This window comes from Pseudorca crassidens, chromosome 19, assembly GCF_039906515.1.
Source record: "Pseudorca crassidens isolate mPseCra1 chromosome 19, mPseCra1.hap1, whole genome shotgun sequence".
Taxonomy (NCBI): Eukaryota; Metazoa; Chordata; class Mammalia; order Artiodactyla; family Delphinidae; genus Pseudorca; species Pseudorca crassidens.
Window position 1 is genome coordinate 20,335,049 of NC_090314.1, and position 24,662 is coordinate 20,359,710.

General features: G+C 40.6%; 2 protein-coding genes across 3 annotated transcripts in view; one reads left to right on the forward strand and one right to left on the reverse strand.

Moving 5' to 3' along the window:
• Positions 1 to 1,536: 1,536 nt before the first annotated feature.
• CRLF3 (cytokine receptor like factor 3) overlaps positions 1,537 to 24,662 on the reverse strand; it is a 36,965-nt gene continuing 13,839 nt past the window's right edge. For both annotated transcript variants that reach the window (XM_067715508.1, XM_067715509.1), the window contains exons 3-8: positions 22,253 to 22,340; positions 21,164 to 21,341; positions 19,799 to 20,021; positions 18,973 to 19,105; positions 4,108 to 4,220; positions 1,537 to 3,233 (exon numbers count right to left, since the gene is read on the reverse strand). In XM_067715508.1, the coding sequence (XP_067571609.1) occupies positions 2,977 to 3,233; positions 4,108 to 4,220; positions 18,973 to 19,105; positions 19,799 to 20,021; positions 21,164 to 21,341; positions 22,253 to 22,340 (992 nt within the window). In that variant the 3' untranslated portion in view covers positions 1,537 to 2,976. The remainder of the gene's footprint in view (positions 3,234 to 4,107; positions 4,221 to 18,972; positions 19,106 to 19,798; positions 20,022 to 21,163; positions 21,342 to 22,252; positions 22,341 to 24,662) is intronic.
• On the forward strand, positions 17,208 to 17,542 carry LOC137212287 (small ribosomal subunit protein eS27-like). Its single transcript, XM_067715510.1, has one exon. It carries the CDS (start codon positions 17,233 to 17,235, stop codon positions 17,485 to 17,487), a length of 255 nt encoding a protein of 84 aa, XP_067571611.1. The 5' UTR covers positions 17,208 to 17,232; the 3' UTR covers positions 17,488 to 17,542.

Consider the following 24,662-nt stretch of genomic DNA (forward strand, 5'->3'; position numbering starts at 1 on the left):
TAGCTGAGTGTTATACCAACCTAGGAAGACAGAATAAAAAGATACCACAGTCTTACAAAGAGAAAAAACATACAACCTACAAACAAATGGGCACCAGAACGGCATCAACTTTTGGTTGTATCCTAGGTGACAACGGAGCAATGCATTCAAATTCTGAGGGGAAATGATCTCCAACCTAGAATTCTTAATGAGTCACAGTCAAATGCAGGATAAAGAGATTTTCAGACCTCTACCTTTCAAAATATTTACCTCTTGGGCACCCTTTCTCAGGAAATGGAGGAAGTGCTCCACTAAAATAAAGGAATAATCCAAGAAGGAGGAAGACATGGGACACAGGAAACAAGTAATGCAGCAGTAGATCTGAGCTGAGCAAACTATCCATTCTGACACTGGTTGATTTACATACGTATGGCAAGTTCTGAACCAGTTTAGGAGATACACCTAAATGAGTGTGTGACCGTCAATCACAGTTGTCACAATAGTTTGTTCTCAATAATTGAATAAATCTCACTTCTTGAACTAAATCCTTCACATTTAACACAGGAGCTAGATGCTTACTCTGCTCCCTCTGCAGGAAAACCCCTCATAAGAGACGTATTTACCTTTCATCTCTACTTCTGTTTTTGTTTCGATATTAAAATCTATTATATAGCTTCAGAATTTATGCTTCTGAGAAGATGGAATAGCATAATTTCCCTATTCCTCCTGCTAAGTACAACCAAAAACCCTGGAAAAAATATAAAACAAACATAAGAAGATTCTGACAGATGGCCGAGGAACCTCAAAACTCAAGGAACTCAGTACTGTGCGTTCCTAGGGTTCTCTTGTCTTACGTATCTCAGACTTGGGGCTGAAGAAGCCAGCAACATGGAAATACCAACAGACACAGACAAAACCCCAACAAAAGCCTGCTCTCTGTAGCCAAAGGACCAGGAAAGTGGCAGCCTAGTAAGACAGAAACTTACAGCCAACCACCACTCCACTCCAGCCAAACACCATCGTCAGGGTTGAATGACGCTGGCCCACAAAAAGACATGTCCACACCAGAACCTGTGATAGTGATTTTATTTGGAAAAAGGGTCTTTGAAGATATAAATATATATCTTCTTTGAAGATATAAATTGAGGACCTTGAGATCATCCTGGATTATTTGACTGGGTCCTAAATCCAAGAGAAATGTCCTTTTAAGAGACCAAAGGAGGGAATACCCTGGTGGTCCAGGGGTTAGTTAGGACTGCCGCAGCGCAGCTAAAAACAAAGCCCAAAGGCCATGGGAAGACAGAGACTGGAGTTTTGCAGCAACAAGTCAAGGAATGCCTGCGGCCACTAGAAACTTCCAGAGACAAGGATTCTCCCCTAGACCCTTTGGAGGGAGTACAGTCTTGCCAATATATATGTTATATATGTATATATAACTTATTCATTTTATATACATATGGATCCTCCCACTTAAAAGTGAAGCTGACTTTTCTCCCTCTACTTAAAAAAGTAAACCTGAATTAATTAAATCTCATGAAAGAAAAAAATACACACATATACCTTTTAGTTTTTTATTTTGTTTCAGACAGTTGGACGAGACATCTACATTCTAGCACATCTTCTTAACAGTCACTAAGCAAGTGAAAAACAGCTTACTTATAATATAAAAAGGCAAGGGGAAAAGGTCATGATTGTCTAATAGGGAACTGGAATCCCCAAATAAATTATCTCACAAAAATATCAAACTTGCTTTTCCACTTTTCTGTTAAAAATGAAAAAAAAAATTCACATTAAAGAAAAAAGATCTTAAGCTGTTATATAGCAAGATAATCATTTTTACATCCTAAGTCCTTCAAATAAATATTTTAAACAAATTTAAGTTTTCCAAAAAATAGGTCAAGTATTTACCCTACATTTGTTTGGTCCACTAAAAGACCATTTATGAAACTGACATGAAACTGGACTGCAGCTCAGACCCTAGGAAGAACAACATGCACGTCACTGAGGCTGGATATGCACCTGTGCATATTTCAAACATGGGACATGGCTAACACTGCTGTGCATACTACTTCCATAAGTAGTTTTACCCTGTAAAAACCCTCTAGCCTATTGTGAATTGAACTGCAAGGAAAGAACAAAAGAAAACACGTTGCCTGTTGTAGACATTTGCTCAGTTTTTTTTTTTTTTTTTTTTTTTTGCGGTACGCGGGCCTCTCACTGCTGTGGCCTCTCCCGTCGCGGAGCACAGGCTCCGGACGCGCAGGCTCAGCGGCCATGGCTCACGGGCCCAGCCGTTCCGCGGCATGTGGGATCTTCCCGGACCGGGGCACGAACCCATGTCCCCTGCATCGGCAGGCGGACTCTCAACCACTGCGCCACCAGGGAAGCCCAGTAATTTTTTAAAATACAAAAATTATCGTGCTTTTGGGACTTCGAGATTACTGAACATGAGATAAAATTCAATACTGCTTACAAATCCCTGCATATGAAGAGCATATTCAACACTCCTGTGGAGAACACACAAGAGAGTGTACATTACAGCGTACATGGTGGCACGTTCTACCTGGTCTCTTCTTGCCTATTCATTCTAAAGTCTTGGATGGCCTTGGATCTTTAAAAGATAAAGATTTAATAAAAAAAAAAAGTTACGTTACATTTTTGTGTTCTTACAGCCAACTTTAAAAAGAAGTACAGTGGAAAGGTACATAGGGCTGTCTATATCGCCTCACACTTTTAAAAGCCAATTTGATTTTTATTGTGATGTGATATTCCAATTAACACTATGCTAAAAATAAAATGGACTGCATTACTGTTTTGTCCACAATATTCACACCTCTTATTGCTAAGATATTGGAAAATAAATCCAGTAAATAATTTCTGTTTCCAATGACTTAACTGAGAGATGAATCTAACCATTTTTTAAACCAATGACAACTGAACTGGGCTGAGGAAAGCTATGTGAAACCCCTGCAAACCCAAAGCCAATCATCTGAAAATCTAGAATACCAGCACTTTCCACCCAGGATAGAAAAACGAGCATCCAAAGTAAAGAGAACCACAAGACTGATCGAGCAACCAATCAAACACCACTTCTCTGTTATTTGAGCTAATAGTTACTCGAAGCTTGATGTTTCCGCCTTCGTTATTATTGCTGGATCCTAGAGTCACAGCTTCAATGTCAAATGTGACAGTGGACCCAGAAGTAACTGCGGGCAACTGATTAGTCATTTCTTTTCCATTTACAAAAACTGCACCTAAAATGTTAAGGTAAAGAGTCATTCATATGTGAGCAATAACTAAGAACGGAAACAAGATTCTAGATTATTGGTGATACAGCTAATTTCCTAATTCAGATACAGAAAACATTTTGGAATGCCAACTGGTCAAAGATAAATGCAGTTAAATATGTTAATTAACCCCCATCCCCAAGGCAGAAGAAGAAGTTAAAGCTTTAATAACTTTTTAGAGTTCTGGTCCAGGGTTCCACTCTTTTGAAATACAGACCATGAGTTTCCCATATGGATGGCATCAAAAGAAACTTGACTCCTTTATAAAATTACATCCTGTGGAACAAGATTGTTTCACATGGAATAAACAAGAATCTTGTGCTACCTACTGTTTGACCCACACAGTAAAATATTAATACATCTTGGCAGTGATTTTTAAAAGTGTGATTACTGCAAAGTAAGGGACCAAAGAACACTACAGATGTAAACTCTCTCCCCGTTTCCCTAATCTATGCCAAATTTATGTTGTCTAATCTATGTTGAATTCAGATCACCCAGGCACACCGAATCCAGGGGTAAACCGCCTGGTGAAAATCCCAGCTCAATCACCTCCAAGCTATGTGAGTTTAAGCCAGCTACTTCACCTCTCTGTGGCTGTTTTTATCAACTACAAAATGGATATAATACTACTCCTCACTTCAAAAAGCTGTTAAAAGGATTAAATAATGTGTTATTTTTAAAGGGTATAGAATAAGGCCTGGTACATAGCAGCCACACAGATATGCCATTAAGACCTAAACCTTTTCATCTTCTGCTATAAATGTGTGATATTGAAACTGATTCAAATCTTACTACAGTGAATCATAGATTTCAAAGAGAACGGCAGTAATTTCCCTCTTACCATTTGTACTAATGCAAACTGCTTGATCCCGCTGCAGGGAGTCATATCCGTTCTGTTTTTCTGCACACACTCCTATACTGTCTCTTCTGTCTGGCTGTCCCACAGTTTCAACTCTGTCAATGAGGTAGAAAGGTCATTTAATCTTTTTTACTTAACGTGATATCTAATGCTTAAAAAGAGCCATCTCATCACAATTACTCTTAAGAACAGCTAACGATGATTCAGGCAGGACTTCCTAAATTCCAGGCACTGTTCTAAAAACTCTGTGTCTATATATCTATCTATAAATCATCTCATTCAATTCACATAACAACCCATGATGTAGGTACTATTAGTATCATACCCAGTTTATACATGAGGAGACTGAGGCACACACAAAAAAATAAGGTTAAATAAACTGATGCTGATCACCTAGCTGAGTGGTGGAACTAGGACATGAACTCAGGCATTCTGACTGCAGAGTCTACGTTAACTATTTATAACTATGACAGCACATTTCTATTCTGTATTCTGGCTCTAGACGTGTAGAAAATGTGTCATATTTGCCATTATAATGAATGTGACCATTACTGCCATCACCTAAACCTTCAGTATGAGAGTCTATGCAATGATTAGATTACTGTTTATCAAGAATTTAAAAACAAACATTATCATCTTTTTAAAAAGAGGATAATACAGTTATGGACATTTTTTTTTTTTTTTTGCGGTATGCGGGCCTCTCACTGTTGCGGCCTCTCCCGTTGCGGAGTACAGGCTGCGGACGCGCAGGCTCAGCGGCCATGGCTCACGGGCCCAGCCGCTCCGCAGCATGTGGGATCTTCCCAGACCTGGGCACGAACCCGCGTCCCCTGCATTGGCAGGCGGACTCTCAACCACTGCGCCACCAGGGAAGCCCTATGGACATATTTTGGTTGCAGAACTTCATACATAGAAAGTTTAAGCATTTCCTTTTGTGTTTTAGTCTCAAATAATACATCATCATGTACTCTAGAAATGGCAAACTTAGATATAAAGGTCAATCTACATCCCTATTACCAGGGTCATCTTTCCCTGCATTCCTTGAAAGCCAGACTTTGCAAGGACAGGAAAAGAAAAATTAGCAAGGAGCAGAATGTAGATTTATCAAGGGAAGATGAGATTATTTATACTCAACGTGGCCTCAAAATGTTTTTCTTTGTAAAGTGGCAAACATACAGGTTCATAGTAAACATGTGGGTGCGTTTCTTAAGTCATTTCACTTCTAAACCAGCAGCATAAAGAAGTACAGGGAGGAGGAGAACGATGTCAGCAAATACAGCAGAATTGTACGTCCCAGGACTCATTCTACCACAGAAACACCACTTTCAAAACGATATACAGACCAAAATACCTTTATGAGATTTCCAGAATCCAGTTAAAAAGTCCCAAAGGAGCACAAAGCTGAAAACAGCTGTACTGAAATGGATAAGAAGAGCAATTTCACTGGCCCCACGTCAACCCCTCTTCCAAGCTACCACAGTTTGGCGCCAGGCAAGAACAGCCCAACTCCTGACTTTTCCTTGAGAAAGGAATCACAGGAGTGGAGTATGCCTCCAGCATTCTAGCTCTTTGGAAGGTGGCCTGAAGGACGGGTTTCTGACATGACTCATTTGGAGCACTGACAGAACTGGCATAGCACGGATGCCTGAATACTGCAAAGGCCAAAGAAAAGTGAGGGGTGGCATCCTGCAGGCAGTGCAATTTGGCATGGGAGGGAAGGAAAAGAGGAAAACTTGCTTCTGGTGTGCTAGCTTTTCACAGAGCTGCTCAAAGGAATCGTATGTCTCACCTCATGGGGAGCCAGCATACCCTGGAGGCCTGAGAGAGAGCGAAGGCACCCTGCTGCTGTAGCACCAGAGAACTTGCAGTGCCACAAACAGGCACCAGAGGGAGCAAAAGATTATGAGCTCCTAAAAAACCATCAAGCTTCTCTAACTGAGAAATTGCACACACAAGCCCAGAGAAGTCAGATCCCACCAGAAAAGGTTTCAGAGGCCCCCCGGATCTTTAGCTGGGCTCATGTGTGAGGGTCTTCTCCTGTATGAAGCAAGGCCATAAAGATTTGGAAAGGTGGCTGTTTTTCCATACGTGCAGATCCCAACACAAAATTATGAAACATGAAGAAACAGGGAAACCTGGCTCAGACAGAAAAAAAAAAAAAAAAGAAAGAGATCTTCAGAAAATTATCCTAATGAAATAGAGGTATATGAATTATCTGACAAACAATTCAAAATATCCATCATAAAGATGCTCTACAGGCTCAAGAAAATGAGGCATGAACAAAATTAGAAAACCTACAGAGACAGAAAATTTTAAAAATAACTGAACACATTTTGGAACTGAAGAATACAATAACTGAAAAGTTCATGAGAGGAATTCAATATCACACTTAAGCAGAAGAAAAAAACATCAAACTTGAAGACAGGTCGTTTGAAATACCCCAACCAGAAGAACAAGAGGAAAAAAGAATGAGAGTGAAGAAATTCTAAGAGACTTACGAGAGAAGAGAGAGGAAAAGGGGCAGAATGTTTAAAGAAATAATGGCCAAAAATTCCCCAAATTTGGGGAAGGAAATGGACTTTCAGATTCAAGAAGCCTAAGGAACTCCAAAGAGGATGAACCCAAGGAATCACACTGAAACTCACTACAATCAAATTGTCAGAAGTCAAAGACTGAGAATTTCGAAAACAGCAAGAGAAAAGTGACTTGTCATGTACAATGGAACTCACATAAGACTAACAGTGTATTTCTAATGAGAACTCTTACAGGCCAGAAAGGAGTGAGATGATATATTCAAAGTGATTAAAGAAAAAAACCTACCAACCAAAAATACAATATTCAGCAAAACTGTCCTTTAAACATGAGAAAAAAATAAAGACATTCCTACATAAACAATAGCTGAGGGAGTTCACCACCACTAAACCTGCCTTATAAGAAATGCTAGAAGGAGTTCTTCAAGTTAAAACAACAAGACACTAAACACAACATGAAAGTATGTGAAAATATAAAGCTCACTGGTAAAAGTATATAGGCAAATAAATACTGTAATACTTTAACAGTGGTGCATAAATCACTTTTAATTTTGGTGTAGAAATTAAAATACAAAAGTGTAAAAAATATAACTATAAAAATATGTCAGGGCTTCCCTGGTGGCGCAGTGGTTGAGAGTCCTCCTGCCGATGCAGGGGACACAGGTTCATGCCCCAGTCCGGGAAGATCCCACATGCCGCAGAGCGGCTGGGTCCGTGAGCCATGGCCGCTGAGCCTGCGCATCTGGAGCCTGTGCTCCGTGACACAAGAGGCCACAGCAGTGAGAGGTCCATGTACCGCAAAAAAAATATATATATATATATATGTCAATGAATACGCAATATAAAAACTATGTAATTTGTGACATCAATAATAAGTGTGGAGGAGGAAGAAGTAAAAGTGTAGAGTATATGTATTCAATTGATGCTAAGTTGCTGTCAGCTTAAAATAGATTGTTATAACTACAAGATGTTTTATGTAAGCCCTAGTATAACTACGAAGAAAATACTCATAGAAGATACACTAAAGAAAACGAGAAAGGAATCAAAGCACATCATTACAAAAAAATCAGTGAAACGTGGGCTTCCCTCGTGGTGCAGTGGTTAAGAATCTGCCTGCCAATGCAGGGGACACGGGTTCGAGCCCTGGTCCGGGAAGATCCCACATGCCATGGAGCAACTAAGACCATGCACCATAACTACTGAGCCTGCGCTCTAGAGCCCACGAGCCACAACTACTGAGCCCACACACCACAACTACTGAAGCCTGCATGCCTAGAGCCTGTGCTCTGCAACAAGAGAAGCCACTGCAATGAGAAGCCTGGGCACCGCAACGAAGAGTAGCCCCCACTCGCCACAACTAGAGAAAGCCCTCGCACAGCAATGAAGGCCCAAAGCAGCCAAAAATAAATAATTAATAAATAAATTTATTTTAAAAAAAAGAAAAAAAAATAACCAAACTACGTTGGTTTTTTGAAATGAGCAACAAAATTGACAGACTTAGCTAGATTAACTAAGAAAGAGAAACATAACATACAAATAAAGTCAGAAATGAAAGAGGAGACATTACAACCAATTCCAGAGAAATAAAAAGGATTATAAGAGACTCTTATGAATAATATATACTAGGAAATTGGATAATCTAGAAGAAATGGATAAACTTCTATGAATATACAACCTACCAAGACTGAATCATAAAGAAACAGCAAATTTGAACAGACTTACAGCTAGAAAGTAGATTGGATCAGTAATCAACCACATCCCAGGACCATCAGTAAACAACAGCCCAGGACCAAGTGGCCTCACTGGTGAATTCTACCAAATGATTAAAGAAGAATAAATAACAAACCTTCTCAAACTCTTCAAAAAAAACTAAGGGGGAGGGAATACTTCCAAACTTATTTTATGAGGCTAACATTATCCTGAAACCGAAGTCAGAGAAAGACACTACAAGAAAAAACTACAGGCCAACAACTCTGCTGACAATAGATGTAAAAATCCTAAACGAAGTACCAGCACTGTCGGTGAGAATGTAAATTTGTTCAGCCACTATGTAAAACAGTATGGAGGTTCTTCACAAAATTAAAAATAGAACCACCACATGATCCAGCAATCCCACTTCTGGGTATATATACAAAAGAATTCAAGGCACTGAGAAGAACACAATATTACTTCTATAATATTTCTGCTGAAGATGCATAACCTGAATCTAACCACCAGGAAACAGAAAAACCCAAATTGAGGGATATTCTATAAAATACCAGACCTGTACTCTTAAAAAATGCCAGTATCTGGGCTTCCCTGGTGGCCCAGTGGTTGAGAGTCCGCCTGCCGATGCAGGGGACGCGGGTTCGTGCCCCGGTCCGGGAGGATCCCACATGCTGTGGAGTGGCTGGGCCCATGAGCCATGGCCGCTGAGCCTGCGCGTCTGGAGCCTGTGCTCCGCAACGGGAGGGGCCACAACAGTGAGAGGCCCGCGTACCGCAAAAAAAAAAAAAAAAAAAAAAGCCAATATCATAAAATTTAAGAGAGACAGAGAAACTGTTCCAGATTAAAAGAGACATAACAAATGAATATAACACATGATCCAAGATCTTTTTTTTCTGTAAAGGACATTAATTGGGACAACTAAATCTGGTAAGGTTTGTAGGTGAGATAATAGTATATCAATGTTAATTTTCTGATTTTGATAATCTCTTTTTACAAAATACTCACTGAAAATGATTTGGGAAGAAAAAGTAGAGGACTTCCCTGGCAGTCCAGTGGCTAAGAATCCACGCTTCCACTGCAGGGGGCGTGGGTTCAATCCCTGGTTGGGGAAGATCCCGCGTGCCACACGGTGCAGCCAAAAAAAAAATGTAGAGAGAAAAATGATGAAGCAAATATTGAGGCATCTGGGTGAAAGGTATTTGGGAATTCTCTGTACTATTCTTGCCATTCTTCTGTAAGTCTGAAATCGTGTTTATAAAGATTTTAAAAATACACAAAATACTACTGGATAAATATATACATATAGAGAGAGAGATGTGGGAAACACAAGATACCTGAATTTTATCCGTAACATCCCTAATGTTGTTTCCTAAAAAATAAAAACCTGCTAGTATTATTAATTATAGATGGAAGACAGCAGTTACTTGTGTTTAGTATTGTGTGATGAAATATTTGGCTTGATCCTGGCAGGTAACCTTTAAACCACTGCAATTTCCCAAGTGATAGGAGTGTCTTTGTTATTCATGGTGGGTCCCTCAGACCACATCTGATAGTTTATACTAATGAGGTGCTCAAGGTGGGCCCCTAGATAGTTTATGCTAACAAAATGACTCAGGATGGGAACAGGTCACTCCAGAAAGACCAATCATATGATTACAGGGTTGAGGCTTTGAGCTACATGATGTCAGCCTATTCTCCTAGGAGGGCACGGGAGGTGGATATTGAGTTAGGTGGGGAATGATTTAATCAACCATGCCTCCACAATAAAATCCCAATAAAAACTCTGGACACCAAAGCTTGAGTGAGCTTTCCTGGTTCGTAATACTCTGAGTACTGTCATGCCAAAAGGCCTTGCATCCCTGAGATGTATGCTTTGTCTTTGGAATCCTCCCAGATCTCACACTATGAGTTCCTCCCTTTGGCAGGTTCTGATTTATATATCCTTCTGCTATAATAAAACTGTAATCATAAGTGAAGTGCTTTCTTTCTTTCTTCTTTTTTTTTTTTTTTTTGCGGTACGCGGGCCTCTCACTGTTGCGGCCACTCCCGTTGCAGAGCACAGGCTCCGGACGCGCAGGCTCAGCAGCTATGGCTCACGGGCCCAGCCGCTCCACAGCATGCGGGATCCTCCCGGACCGGGGCACGAACCCGTGTCCCCCGCATCAGCAGGCAGACTCTCAACTACTGTGCCACCAGGGAAGCCCCTCTTTCTTTCTTTTTAATATTTATTTATTTAGCTGAGCCAGGTCTTAGTTGGAGCAGGCGGGCTCTTTTAGTTGCAGCATGCGGGCTCTTAGTTCCCTGACCAGGGATCAAACCCGAGTCTCCTGCATTGGAGAGCGGAGTCTTAACCACCCGACCACGAGGGAAGTCCAGTGAAGTGCTTTCTTAAGCTGTGTGAGTCATCCTAGCAAATTATAAAACCTGAGCATTGGTCCTGGGGACCCCTGAACTTGCAGCTGGTATCTGAAGTGAGGGCAATCTTTTAGAGGACTGTGCTCTCAACCTTGAGTTTGGCTAGCTCATTGCAAGTGTACATTTTTTTCTGTAATTAAACTTTTTAAATAAATAATTAATGCAAGTAAAATTTCTCGAAATTAACTAAAATCCTGGGAAGAAGGAAAAAAACTCCTTATTTGAATAAATCACAAAATTGTTCCTAAAAGCATCTTACTTAACAGCATTTGATAAATAAGACAAGCCTGGAATTAAAAGCTTATAAAAGTTTCTCTGAATACAAAATGAACCACGAAAGTAAAGAGCTAATTTGCCTTAACAAAGAATTATTTTCACAGCTCACTAAGAAATAGAATGGAAGTTTAAAATCTTTGAATTTTTCCCCGCTTTGGCCACACCGCACGGCTTGTGGGATCTTAGTTCCCCGATCAGGGATTGAACCTGGGGACCCGGCAGCAAAAGCTTCAAGTCCTAACCACTGGACTTCCTGCCAGGGAAGTCCCTAAAACCTTTGAATTTTTAAATTGCAAGACAAGTAGTCAGGACATTATTTCCTAAAAAACTACCCAAGTGGTTCTCTCACATAAACAAGTCCTATAAGAAACTCTGCCATAAATCATCCAAATATAAAAAGTATATAAAAAAAGAAAAATGGTATACAAAATAATTCATAGTAGGGTACAGTGACCTCGGAGATACAATTAATAAAAAAAATCAATTTATGCACAAGTTGGTAGGAATGCATCCATTACATAGAGCCATGTAGAAAGTTCTAGGTGATAATTTTTCTCAAAGGTAAAGTATTCTGAGAAAGAACATGGTTCAGAACAAAAAGGAAAAATTTCGATGGGAGCAAGAAAGCTAATCTATTCCTACTACTCTGGCACTTTGGCTAACTGACTGGATTTAAGTGGCAAATTCTCATATAACCTCAAACTTCCTTCTTCTCACAATGAACACTTGGAGCAAAGATCCAAAAATTCAGTTGCTTGGCTAATATATCATAATATATTATGAAAAATATCCAAGTTTATGATAAATATAAGAAAGAAAATGAAAATATTATTATGTCCTACAGCTACAAATTAGGTAAAAACAGTAATACGTAATACTGACAAGGATGCAGTGACATCAGTCAGGACCCTCACACACTGCTGGGAAGACTGCAAGTGCTTCCAGGAACACAGCTAGTTGGCCTGTGTCACTAACAGGAAACTAGCCCAAGGAATAAAGAATAAGCCATATGTCAAAAAAGAGGGTCATAGCACAGCTTGACCTGTCAGGAAAAAGACAGAGAAGGAAGGGATGTCTTATCAAGTCATAGTAAACAAGGATTTTTGATATAGAAATATACTCCTTACTATACAAATCCTAAAATAGCTTTTATCCTCTCTTAAAATGAAACTGATAGTCTTATATCTATTATAGAAATTGAAAATCTTCCAACAAAAAAAATTCCAGGATAGCGAATTCACTGGTGACCTCTACCAAACATTTAAGAAATAATACCAATTCTCACAAACAGTTCTAAGAAATAAAAGAGGAAGAAATACTTCCCACCTCACTTTATGAGGCTAGCAATTACCCTGATACCAAAGACATCATAAGAAAAAACAGACAGATATCTCTCTTCTGAAGAGACATAAAAATCCTCAAAAAAATATAAAAGTTAAATTTAGCAACATATATAAAGAATAATACATGGTCAAGTGGAGTTTCTCATGCAAATGCAAAGCTGATCCAATGTTAAAAAATCTATCATTGTAACCATATCAACAGAAGAAAAACCATATGATTATCTTAATAGATATATAAAAATAATTTGACAAAATTAAACATCCATTTACAGATAAAACTCTCAGATAAAACTTCTCAGTCCTCAGAAGGGGACTTCCTTAACCTTATAGAGGGTGTCTACAAAAAAACCCTACAGCTAGCATCATACTTAATGTGAAAGACTGAATATATTCCTGCTAAGATCTGGAATAAGACAAGGATGTCTGCTTTCAACACTGCTACTCAAAATTATACTTCCTAGCCAGTGTAACAAGACAAGAAAAAAATTGCAAAACACCGATGGAAGCCATTTTTTAAAAAACTAAATGAAGATGGCAATTCCCTGGAAGTCAAATGGTTAGGACTCAGTGCTTTCACTGCTGCGGGCCTGGGTTTGATCCCTGGTTGCGGAACCAAGATCCCACATGCCACTCAGTGTGGCCAGGAAAAAAAAAAACAAAAACAAAAACCTAAGTGAAGGGTGACTTTCAGATTTACAGCTCTACAGCCTGTCCTCCATTGCTATAGGAAGGTCCTGCCTTATAATATGGCTCTTCTGTGAAGCCACATCTCCTTTGACACTCAGAAACCTAATCTGGTTCAAAAGAGCTTCTATTGCCAGACCTCAGTTCTCTTCAAAGGCTGCTTATAAACTACTCTCCACTGTCACCAAGGGACACAGTCCTTGCTTCCTAAGATGATGCACTGTGACTCCCCTGGACATTTTTCCCACCTTTTCTCTCTGCTTCCTCAAGAACACTCAAGCACTGTTCAGTCTTGGCCCCGTTTATAGTCTTAGGGTGGAGTCTTCTCCTTGTGGGACTGAATATTTGGAGATTTCTGAGACTGGCCAGCAAACTCATGATTTCCAGGCTAGTTGTGTCTTAGGGGGCCTTTACAGCTAATTTGGAATTTGAGTTTTCTGTATTTCTTAGTTCTGTTGAAAAAGTACTTATGGGTCCCTACCCCCCACCTCTTTATTTCTCCAAAAAGTTTCCAGTAGTGGAAAAATTCAGAACTATGGTGCTACTATGCATCTATTGGTCTCCAAAGATCCCATCTCTCTTTTGAACCCACTCTAATCAAGCTTCCCTCCACCACAGCTCCCCTGAAACTGTTCATGTCAGGGTCACCAATCCACGTCCACGCTGCAAACCCAAAGGCCATTTCTCAGTCCTTTTCTAATCTGTTGGGTCAGCAACATTTGACATAATTGACCGCTACTTCCTCTTGGAAACACTTCCTTTGCTTGGCTTCAGGACACCACATTCTCCCACTTTTCCCATCTACCTCACTTGCTGCTACTCCTCAGAATCCTTTGCTGGTTCTTTCCTCCCCAAAAGCTAAATGTGAAGAGTTCTCCAGTGTCCTCTCCCTACACTCATTCCCTAGCTAATCTCATGCAGTCTCACGGCTCTAAACACACATCTATATGTTAAAAACTCTCAAATTAATATCTCTAGTCTGGTCTTTTCCACTGAACTCCCGATTTGTATATCTGACTGTCTCTACCCCCCATTTTCACTTATATGTCTAATAAGGAACTCAAATTAATTTGTGAAAGAACTGATATTCACCCATAAATAGGCTCCTTATAAGGCCTTACCTACCTCAGTAAATGACAATTCTACCCTAAGTTACTTAGTCCAAAAACCCTGAGGTTACACTTGACTCCTTTCTCATACCTCACAACCAACCTGTCAATAAATCCCATCAGTTCTTCCTTCAAAATAAATCCAGACTCTGACCACTTATCATTACCTCAACTGCTTCATCCTGGTCCAAGCCACCATTAGCCATCACCAAGATTAATACTGGAATGCTGAATACAGCCTTCCCTTCATTTCTGGTAATATTTTTGCTCCTCCTCTCCAGCCTCCTAAATGATCTCCTTCCAGCCTGTACCGCTGTACAGACTATTTTCCACCCAGCAGCCAAAATGACTTATAAAACATATGTCAGATCACATCATTCATTTGCTCAAGGTCCTCCAATGGCCTTCCAACTCACTCTAAGTCCAAGCAGAGTCCTACAGGGCTAGACTGCTAGGATTTGCATCTCAGCATTACTATGAAGAATCTGTACAACCTCAGGCAGGTGGTTTAATCTTTTTACATCTCAGTTTCCTCATCTATAAAATGTGTCTACCTCCTGAGCATGTAATGAGGATTTACAGACATTAACACAATACTTAAGAAGTAACACACAGTAGGGTTCGACAAAGGTGAGCTGGCTGTTATTATTTTGTAGCCTAGCTCAACTCGTGAATTCATGAAAAGTCAAATGCAGAGCATGACTCCCAAGACAATGAAATGTGAACCTGACTTGGTTTTACTTGGTGAAGACTTTTGTTGGAAAAAGGAAAAAAGAAAAAGCCCTCTGTATGTGGTATCAAATGCCCTCCTTATAAATGGGCACAAGTGAGCTCCCAAGGGGCAAGTCTTTGAGAAATTGAAAAAGAAATAAATATACATAGCCTGTCCACAAGAATGTCGTACTTTTCTGGGGTTCTGACTATACTCCCATCTCTATAAAACCCATTCACACTCATTACTTCCCGTTCTTTATATTTTTTTCTCCTCCGTATCTTTGGTTCTTGCTTTGTTTCTCTACCTGAACTTTCCTTTTCAGCCCTACCTGAGATAAAGCCTTCACCAACCCCTCATCTAGAAGTAACTCTTCCTTCTTCTATATTCCACAGCAGTCAGGATCTTTCTTATACTTTATAATTTATAAACTGCCTATTCTGTGGTTAGATAAGATTCTAGTTTTTTCTTTTTCTTAAACTTTGCATTCCCAACAATACCAAGTACTGTAAGTACCATCTGAATGGAATAGGGTTGTATGAAACAATCAGCATCATTCACAAAGACCACAGGCGAGCAGAACTGTCCTTACATTTTAGAAAAGCAGTTTAAGACAGAAGGATATGGACAGGGAAAAAAAGTCTAAGGAATATTCCTTAGGTTATCTGGGAGGAATAGCTATTATATGTGAACATCCCAAAGCAGACATGTCTCCCTGACTTCATGTAATCCTCCCTCTACAAACAAACTAAAAGCTAGGGTTTAATATGATATCACTTACATGTGGAATCTAAAATACGGTACAAATGAGCCTATCTACAAAACAGAAACAGACTCATAGACAGAGAGAAAAATATGGTTTAAAAAACAGTAAGAATGAGAAATCTTAGAAGCAAGGGAAAGCAGGAATGTTCAAGACAGGAAATCAGAGAGAGGCCTGGAAGGAGGGGGTTGCTAGCAGACCCGGGCACCACATGAGACTGGGCTCTAGAGACTGTTAAAAGCCGGCCAGTAACAGGTTCCTTTGGTGTCAGCAGTTCTAAGGATTCCAGAAACTTCAGCAGGGATCGACTGGGCTGAGCAACAGGGCAGGGCTGCAGGAGTATAATCTCCCTTCTGACTATGAGGCCCTCAAAAAGCTGAATAAAGTTTACCTTGATTCAAGCAGGCCTATCTGCCCCCAACCCCATGCGTGAAGGTGCCCCATACAAACACTCTATTCACATCCTCTGCCTTAACTGCCAATGCCTGAAATTCCTTTAAACAGGAGAGAAAACATTTTCAATCCACATTCAAAGGAAAAATGACAACAGTGCAACAGTCTGGCTAAGATAATACTTAATAAGTTTAAATAAGCTTAAATAAGTTTCAGTTAATCACCCTACCAAGGGGGACCCCTTTGGAGGAGGAGGGAGGAACTAATGGTTTATTGAGGCCGACTAAGTGTTGTACTGTCCACAGACAGTACGTGGGTTTAAATCAATGTGTGTAATTTCCAATGTCGTAATCTATATACATTTATTGAATGACTTAAGAAACAAACCTAAGTAGATCATCTATCGGCCCTTCCCCTGTGTTCACAGAGGGAGAAGCTAAAAGTAAAAAGAGCATCAGATCACCATCACCCAGGGATAAAAATCATAGAAGAGAGAAAAGGAAAAGAGCTGAGGACACGGTAGCGGAGAAACTATACATTTCCACACTAACTCAAATCATGTTTACTCTCCCATGAAAAAAGAAAAATGAGAAGCAATACAGACCAGTGGTTAAAATTACTGGAGCCAGACTGGGTTTAAATCCTAGCTTTGCCACTTACTAGTTATGTGACACTGGGTAAATGACTTCACTTCTCTGTGCCTCAGTATCTTCATCCCTAAAATGGGTAACTACACCTATTTCATTGGGTTATTGTGAGAATCAAATGAGTTAATATAAGTAAAGTGCTTAGAACAGTACCATAGTAAATGCAATTTAAATATTAACTGCAATTTGTAATATTATGATTATTATTCTTACTATGACCTGAGGTATCTGGCCTGAATCTGTTAACTCAGGAAGTCCTATCATTATACAGAAGTACCCTGTTCTCAGCAGCCTCACTAATGGGAGTATTTCTATAAACAAGGGACATCAGCAGAGAAGAGGTTTGTTAGTACAGAAAACTCCTGATTACCTGGGGAATAATTAAATAGATGTTAGGTACCAGACTCCTCATTCCTCTGCTAGTTTTTTCTGGTTAATAAGTTATTCTTTTTTCATAACGTGAGGGGTGAGAGGAGGTGTCAAAAGTGAGACAAGGTTTCTGATGGTGACGACCTCCTCACGAGAACATGCCTCTCGCAAAGGTTCTCCTTCATCCCTCTCCAGAAGAGGAGAAGAGGAAACACAAGAAGAAGCGCCTGGTGCAGAGCCCCAATTCCTATTTCATGGATGTGAGATGCCCAGGATGCTATAAAACCACCACCGTCTTTAGCCGTGCACAAACAGTGGTTTTGTGTGTTGGCTGCTCTACCGTCCTCTGCCAGCCTACAGGAGGAAAAGCAAGGCTTACAGAAGGGTGCTCCTTCAGATGGAAGCAGCACTAAAAGTCCCGGGAATCAAGATGAATGGGAAAACATCCCAATAAACACATTTGGGATACGTCCAAAAAAAAAGAGACAAATGGGATTTCCCTGGTGGCACAGTGGTTAAGAATCCGCCTGCCAACGCAGAGGACATGGGTTCAATCCCTGGTCCGGGAATATCCCACAAGCAGCAGAGCAACTAAGTCCGTGCACCACAACTACTGAGCCTGCACTCTAGAGCACACGAGCCACAACTACCGAGCCCACGTGCTGCAACTACTGAAGCCCGCGCACCTAGAGTCCATACTCCTCAACAAGAGAAGCCACGGCAATGAGAAGCGCACGCACCACAACGAAGAGTAGCCCCTGCAGACCACAACTAGAGAAAGCCCATGCACAGCAATGAAGACCCAACACAGCCAAAATTAAAATAAATAAATTTATTTTTTAAAAAAATGAGGGCTTTCCTGGTGGCGCAGTGGTTGAGAGTCCTCCTGCCAATGCAGGGGACACGGGTTCGTGCCCCGGTCCGGGAAGATCCCACATGCCGCGGAGCGGCTGGGCCCATAAGCCATGGCCGCTGAGCCTGTGTGTCCGGAGCCTGTGCTCCGCAACGGGAGAGGCCACAACAGTGAGAGGCCTGCGTACCGCCAAAAAAAAAGAGAGACAAAGCATAAACTAGTGCATTCTGATCATGCTGCCAGTTCAAATGACTTGGCTGGTGGAGAACATGGCAACACTAGCTTAGATAAAACTTTCAGATACACTCCATGCCTTATACAACAAGGGACTGACACCAAGAGGAACTTGGAACAAGCATTCACAATAAAATCCTATGATCTCACAACTTAAAACTTAGAGGAGAGTTTGCTACACTGAGGTGTGTATGGTGAACATCAGACAAGCTTCACTTTCCTAAATCAAAGTTTGGGCTTTGGTTTTTAGGAAAAGCTATTTAGAAATAGGACCACAGAGAATATATCTCAGACAACATGAAAACAAGAAAAAGGAAATTTTTCTAATACAGGAAGAAATGGATGAAGAAATAGAAAATTAATTGGCGGCAGGAGAGGCACGCTTTCAATTTTATTTTATAGAGACTATATATATAGTGTGTTTATTCTGATAGGTTGTCTCTCACAGATACTTGCTCTTATTGATTCACAAAGAAAAAAAAAATTGGGGACCTCTGAACGCTTAAGACTGATTTTTGAGAGGTATTCTATTTACCAAGAAGAAAGAAGAAAGAAACACAGTGAACACACACTATTTATCAGGCAGAAGCAAGGCATTTTATACCCATTATCTCAGTTCATGCTCATAATAACCCTGTGAATACATACGAGAAAAGCGAAGCAAAGAGAAACAAGTAAATTGCTCCAAAGTAACACTACCTAGAAATGACGGAATAAACTCAGGACTGTTTTGATCCGAAGCTCATGGATGCTCTGTGTACTTCACTTACTGCCTAAGGCATGACAGACAGATCTTTTAATATCCACTTGCCTGAATGTTAATGTCTGCCCACAGAAGTAAGTGGGAGCGCTGGAGTAGAGAACACCGGACGATTCAGCATCATTCCGAAGCGCTATGTTTCTTCGACTGCTCAGACTGTACCCCTCAAAGCCAGCTGTCCACTCTTTTTAAAAAGCAAAGATATTGTAAATTGTTAGAATCTTTTGGGGAATATCTTCAACACAGGCACATTAAATAAAACTTGGAAGTGGAAGACGCTACTTAGGGTTCATGGGCAAGTTCAATGAAAGGAAAAATTCAGTGACAGGGTGTCATGGTCAATCCTACCAATCACAAGAAAGATTTCAGTCTCTTCCTACACATTTTTGGCAAGGAAGATCAAATAAGTGTTATCTCTTACCTAATAAAATCACGTTTGAGCTTATTCCAACCTGATTAAGAAGTAATTAACCGAGTCTAAATCTTTTTTTTTTTTTCTAAATCCTTAAAAAAAGTTATATAGGAGAGGTCAATTTTGGATTGTAAGACTTCTAAGAAAAAGCCTCTATCAAGATATACGTTGAAGGTTTGGGTCGAATGTTGCAGTCTTCTAATGCAATATTTAAACTCTGTGGTTTTAGGGATGCTTATAATCCTGCCTGGCACTATTCGGGGACTCTGAAGATAAGAACGAATGAAAATTTCTCAAAATTCACATGAAGCAATTTGAGCAGGAAGTAAAAGACATATTCCATGTTATTCTCCATCAATTCAGGGTTTATCCTTAGGAAAAAGGGTTGTCAGTGTGCTGCCTTTAGCACAGGATACGTGTACTCATACACAGTTAAGCTTCAGGAGTGAGAAGGCAACAGCATACCATGAGGCACCAGCGTGGAATGACCTATCTGGGGGACACTCCAAGGACTCCACTCCTGTCGGCCATCTCCTCGGGCGCAGACTCTGAACTGATAATCAACATTGGGGTCTATGTGCAATACTATGAATTCAGTTTCAGAGCCTACATACACGTCCTCAAAATGACTGGAAGTACATTTACGGAACTGGAGCCTGTAATCTTGGGCGGTAAAGTCGTCATCCACCTGAGGAGAAAGGCTTTACGTTAGGTAAACGTCAGAGAATAACTTCTCTCAGCATCACTACTTAGGAACTTTGAATGGGAGCATTTGGGGCCAAGCATACAGGTCCACATGCTGAATACAGGTTCTTCTCAGGAAGGTCAGAGGAAACGTGCCATTATTATTTCCCTTGTTTTCCTTATTGAACCATGTGTTTTATAACCCCAGTCTGATATGAAGAAAATGTGCTTCCTCTGAAGCAATGGCATGACTTCTAAACAATTAATGCCAAAGATAAGACATTCAAAATTCAAAGACAAGTATCCCAAAACTACATTATTCATATAACCAAGAGAGAGCTAATATCTGAAATATATAAAGGACTCCTTAAAATTAATAGAAGACAGGGCTTCCCTGGTGGCACAGTGGTTAAGAATCCACATGCCGATGCAGGGGACACGGGTTCGTGCCCCGGTCCGGGAAGATCCCACATGCCGCGGAGCGGCTGGGCCTGTGAGCCGTGGCCGCTGAGCCTGCGCGTCTGGAGCCTGTGCTCCGCAACGGGAGAGGCCACAACAGTGAGAGGCCCACATACTGCAAAAAAACAAAAAACGAAAAAAAAAGAAAATAGTTTCCAGAAGCTGACCACCCACCTCTGAATGATGTTATCTGTCAACAGCCGAGACATCATGACTCATCTGGACATGGTTTTTATCTAAAATATGGTAATTCACACGTATAATATGATTAAATATACAAAATTTTTGGCAATGCTAAGAGTGTGAAAAAACCATACTTTAAAACTTTATTTCAGAGGTATTAGTTCAGTGTTGAACAGAAAAATATCCAACACCCAATATTCACTATCACCTTCTGACTTTTCTAATTCTGAACGATCCTCAAGTCACCAAGCGTTAAGTTTGGGAAATATGTGATGGGAAACATTTCGATACAGAGATTTCATAAAGTACCTTCGAAAGTGTTTTTCCCAACTGGAAGAGCTACCTCAGTTCAGGTTCCCTGTGACCTTAGTTGTAAAGCAAAGGGCACTTTTGTTCATGCAGAGAAGAAGACATTCAAAGGCAACTAATAAAAAAAAATCGTAAAGGCCCCCAACTCTCAAATCCATAATGCTGAAGCCATTTCTACAGTCCTGAATTACGTACCTTACACCATCGTACGATGATGCCTCCGGGTTTCTCTATCAATTCTTCTATCTGTACTGGTGGGCGAGACGCTACCGTTCCATGCTTGAAAATATGGTCTTTCACTATGTTAAGAATTGAGTCATCCAACTGAGCAGATAAGCAAGGCACATCAACCAGTAAAGGCACCTCTGGTAAGCTGAGGAAACAAAGCTCATGTGTTTATAAGGCTTTTAACTGAGAGTTAAAAATACAAGGGAGTATAGCCTTGAAAAACTGCAAATCACTATGCTGTACACCTGAAACGTATACAACACTGTAAATCAACTATATCTCAATTTTTTAAAAAATAACAAGGAATATTTTATTTACTTATTTTTGGCCGTGCTGCACAGCTTGTGGGATCTTAGTTCTCAGACCAGGGATCAAACCCAGGCCCTCAGCAGTGAAGGCATGGAGTCCTAACCGCTGGACCGCCACGCAATTCCCCAACAAAAAATACTGTGGATCAGTCATATACTGTAACAGTGCAGAAGCCCCCAGTAAATAATGCTAATGGCAGTGGGGGTTTTGCAAGACATTACATTAAAATTCTCTTCCCAAATAAATAAAAGGAACGAGAGAAAATGGGTAGGATCACAATTGTTAAGTTTATAGCAAAAGATCTGGTTTACTGAGCTATGACGCAGGTTTGTTTGTTTTAATTGAAGTGTAGTTGATTTACACTGTCGTGTTCATTTCTGCTGTACAGCAAAGTGATTCAGTTATACATATATATACATTCTTTTTTATATTCTTTTCCCTTATGGTTTATCACAGGATATTGAATATAGTTCCCTGTGCTATACAGTAGGACTTCGTTGTTTGAGCTATGACTTTGTTCAGATTTTTTTAAATTAACAGTTCTCTTACACATTAGGGTTGTAGAAAATCGGCAGTAATTCTATACCAGAGATTACAATCACAACTATTTCATACTAGTAATACTGGTAATGGGCAGTGAAAACTTGAGAAATACATTTTCTATATCCCTGAATCCGAATTTTTAACAGGCGAAAAGAAAAAAAGAAAAGCAGACAGCTTAAGCCCAAGAGACACTAACACTTTTACCTGTCCAACTGGATGTGTGAGGCCTTTTTGGTAAAGCTCCACAGTTTTTCATTCTGTTCTCCTACACCACCCAGAATGGCGATCTCACCTACAATCAGGAATAAGAGAACTAGTACAGGGAAAAATGGTCACGTTATAAACTAAGCAACACAACCCGTGTCTAAGTGGGTCTCTGGTTCCCTTGAAAACAATTCTTAAGTGATGTCACAAATTCCCCAAAAGTAAACGTAGAAACTATTTTAGGGACTTCCCTGGTGGCGCAGTGGTTAAGAATCCGCCTGCCAATGCAGGGGACACGGGTTCAAGCCCCTGCCTGGGAAGATCCCACATGCCGTGGAGCAACTAAGCCTGTGCGCCACAACTACTGAGCCTGCGTGCCACAACTACTGTGCCCGCACACCTAGAGCCCGTGCTCCACAACAAAGAGAAGCCACTGCAATGAGGCCCACGCACCACAACGAAGAGTAGCCCTCGCTCGTCGCAACTAGAGAAAGCCCGCGTGCAGCAGTGAAGACCCAATGCAGCCAAAAATAAACAAACAAATAAATAAATAAATAAGAAACTATTTTAGAAACGACTTTAAGGTTAAACACAAGAGGAAGGGAGTACACAATGACAACATTCTGCCAGAGATGAAAGATTCTGCTCTACAAATGGAAACTTGGTTTGTCAACCAATTTTATGCAAGGCATAAGTCCCAGGGACCTCTTCCCATCTCCCCTACAGAATCTTTATCAACTCCAATAGGAGTCAGTGCAAATATTATCCTGACACAAGCAATAGGGTGAAGGGTCATATAAAGGAAATATTATATAAAGTCATAAGAAAATGATCAACATCTCTGTCCTTCCACAGCCCTTAAGAACACTACTAGAACTGTTTCCCATCTCAGTATACCCTGGAGTTACTCAAGTGTTTTGAGACCATATGACATGACCTTCCCCCCTTACCAAAAGGAAAACAGACACACTGAACACTGCCTCAAAATCCTAAAAATTTCATAAATAAGTTTTTAATCCCTCGGGAAGGGAGGGGAGGAAAAAGTTTGAAATGTAAAACATTTCTGAAGTATTAAAAAAAAATCAGTTGCTGCCACAAGCATGTATGTGCCTCAAAGGATTTATTTTCTAAAATAAAAACATTGATCAAGCCTCGTGGTGATTGGTATACACTCCTGACCTGTGCTGAACTGCTGCTGAGTTTGTTTCCAAATGCTAAGCGCCCAGGGAAAGACATTCTGAAGTCCTGCTAAAAATAATTTTCTCAAAGGCACTGTTATTGTCAGTGGCAAATAAACACTTCTCCTTGAAGATAAGACAAAAATGTAATTAGTGTGTAAAGATAACATTAGTACTATATTCTAAGTGGGACCAAAATGGGGACTAACTTCCAGCTGGAGTGACAGAGCTGGGAGCCAGCCACGCACACGTTTCATCCTATGCCACTCACAGCACTCATCAAAGAACCAATGGTATTCAGTCTCCTTCCCTGGATCCTTTTTCCTCAACGCCCTTTTAAATACTGACGTCCCTCAGAGTCCCACCTTCTGTAGCCTTCTCTTCTCATATTGTACACTATCTCTTGATGATTTTACTTATTCCCATGGATTCAGAGGTGACATACACACCATTCACTGCCATATTGACATCTCAAGGTATGATCTCTCTCCTAAGCATCACACCCACATTCCCAACTCCTGGCATCTCCGGCACCTTGAACTAACATACCCCAAACCAACTGTCTAACTACCCACCCTCCCCCTTCACGTTCTGTGTCAGTCAACGGCACAATTCCCCGGTCGTCTAAAATCACGCTGGGTTGGGTCATCCTAAATTCTTCTCTTTCTCCTCCATCCTATAACCAGGCAATCACCAATAATCAACACTTATGGCTCAGTAAGATCACCATTAATTCTATCTCCAAAATATCTTTTTTTTTAATTTTATATTTATTTATTTATTCATTCATTCATTTTTGGCTTTGTTGCTGCACGTGGGCTTTCTCTAGTTGAGGTGAATGAGGGGCTACTCTTCATTGCAGTGCACAGGCTTCTCACTGCGGTGGCTTCTCTTGTTGCAGAGCATGGGTTCTAGGTGCATGGGCTTCAGAAGCTGTGGTGTGTGGGCTCTGTAGTTGTGGCTCACGGGCTCTACAGCGCAGGCTCAGTAGTTGTGGCGCACGGGCTTCGTTGCTCTGCGGCATGTGGGATCTTCCCGGACCAGGGATGGAACCCATGTCCCCTGCAGTGGCAGGCAGATTCTTAACCACTGCGCCACCAGGGAAGTCCCTCCAAAAAATCTTAAAACCAGCTCTGCTTCATCTTCACCTGTCACCATCTCCCATCGCTGCCTATCTGACTGCTGCCACAACTTCCTCATCGGTCACTTTTACTTCCTTACAACCTCTAACA

Coding starts and splice junctions, on each gene's coding strand:
- LOC137212287 (XM_067715510.1), top strand. CDS start 17,233: ATGCCTCTCGCAAAGGTTCTCCTTCATCCCTCTCCAGAAGAGGAGAAG.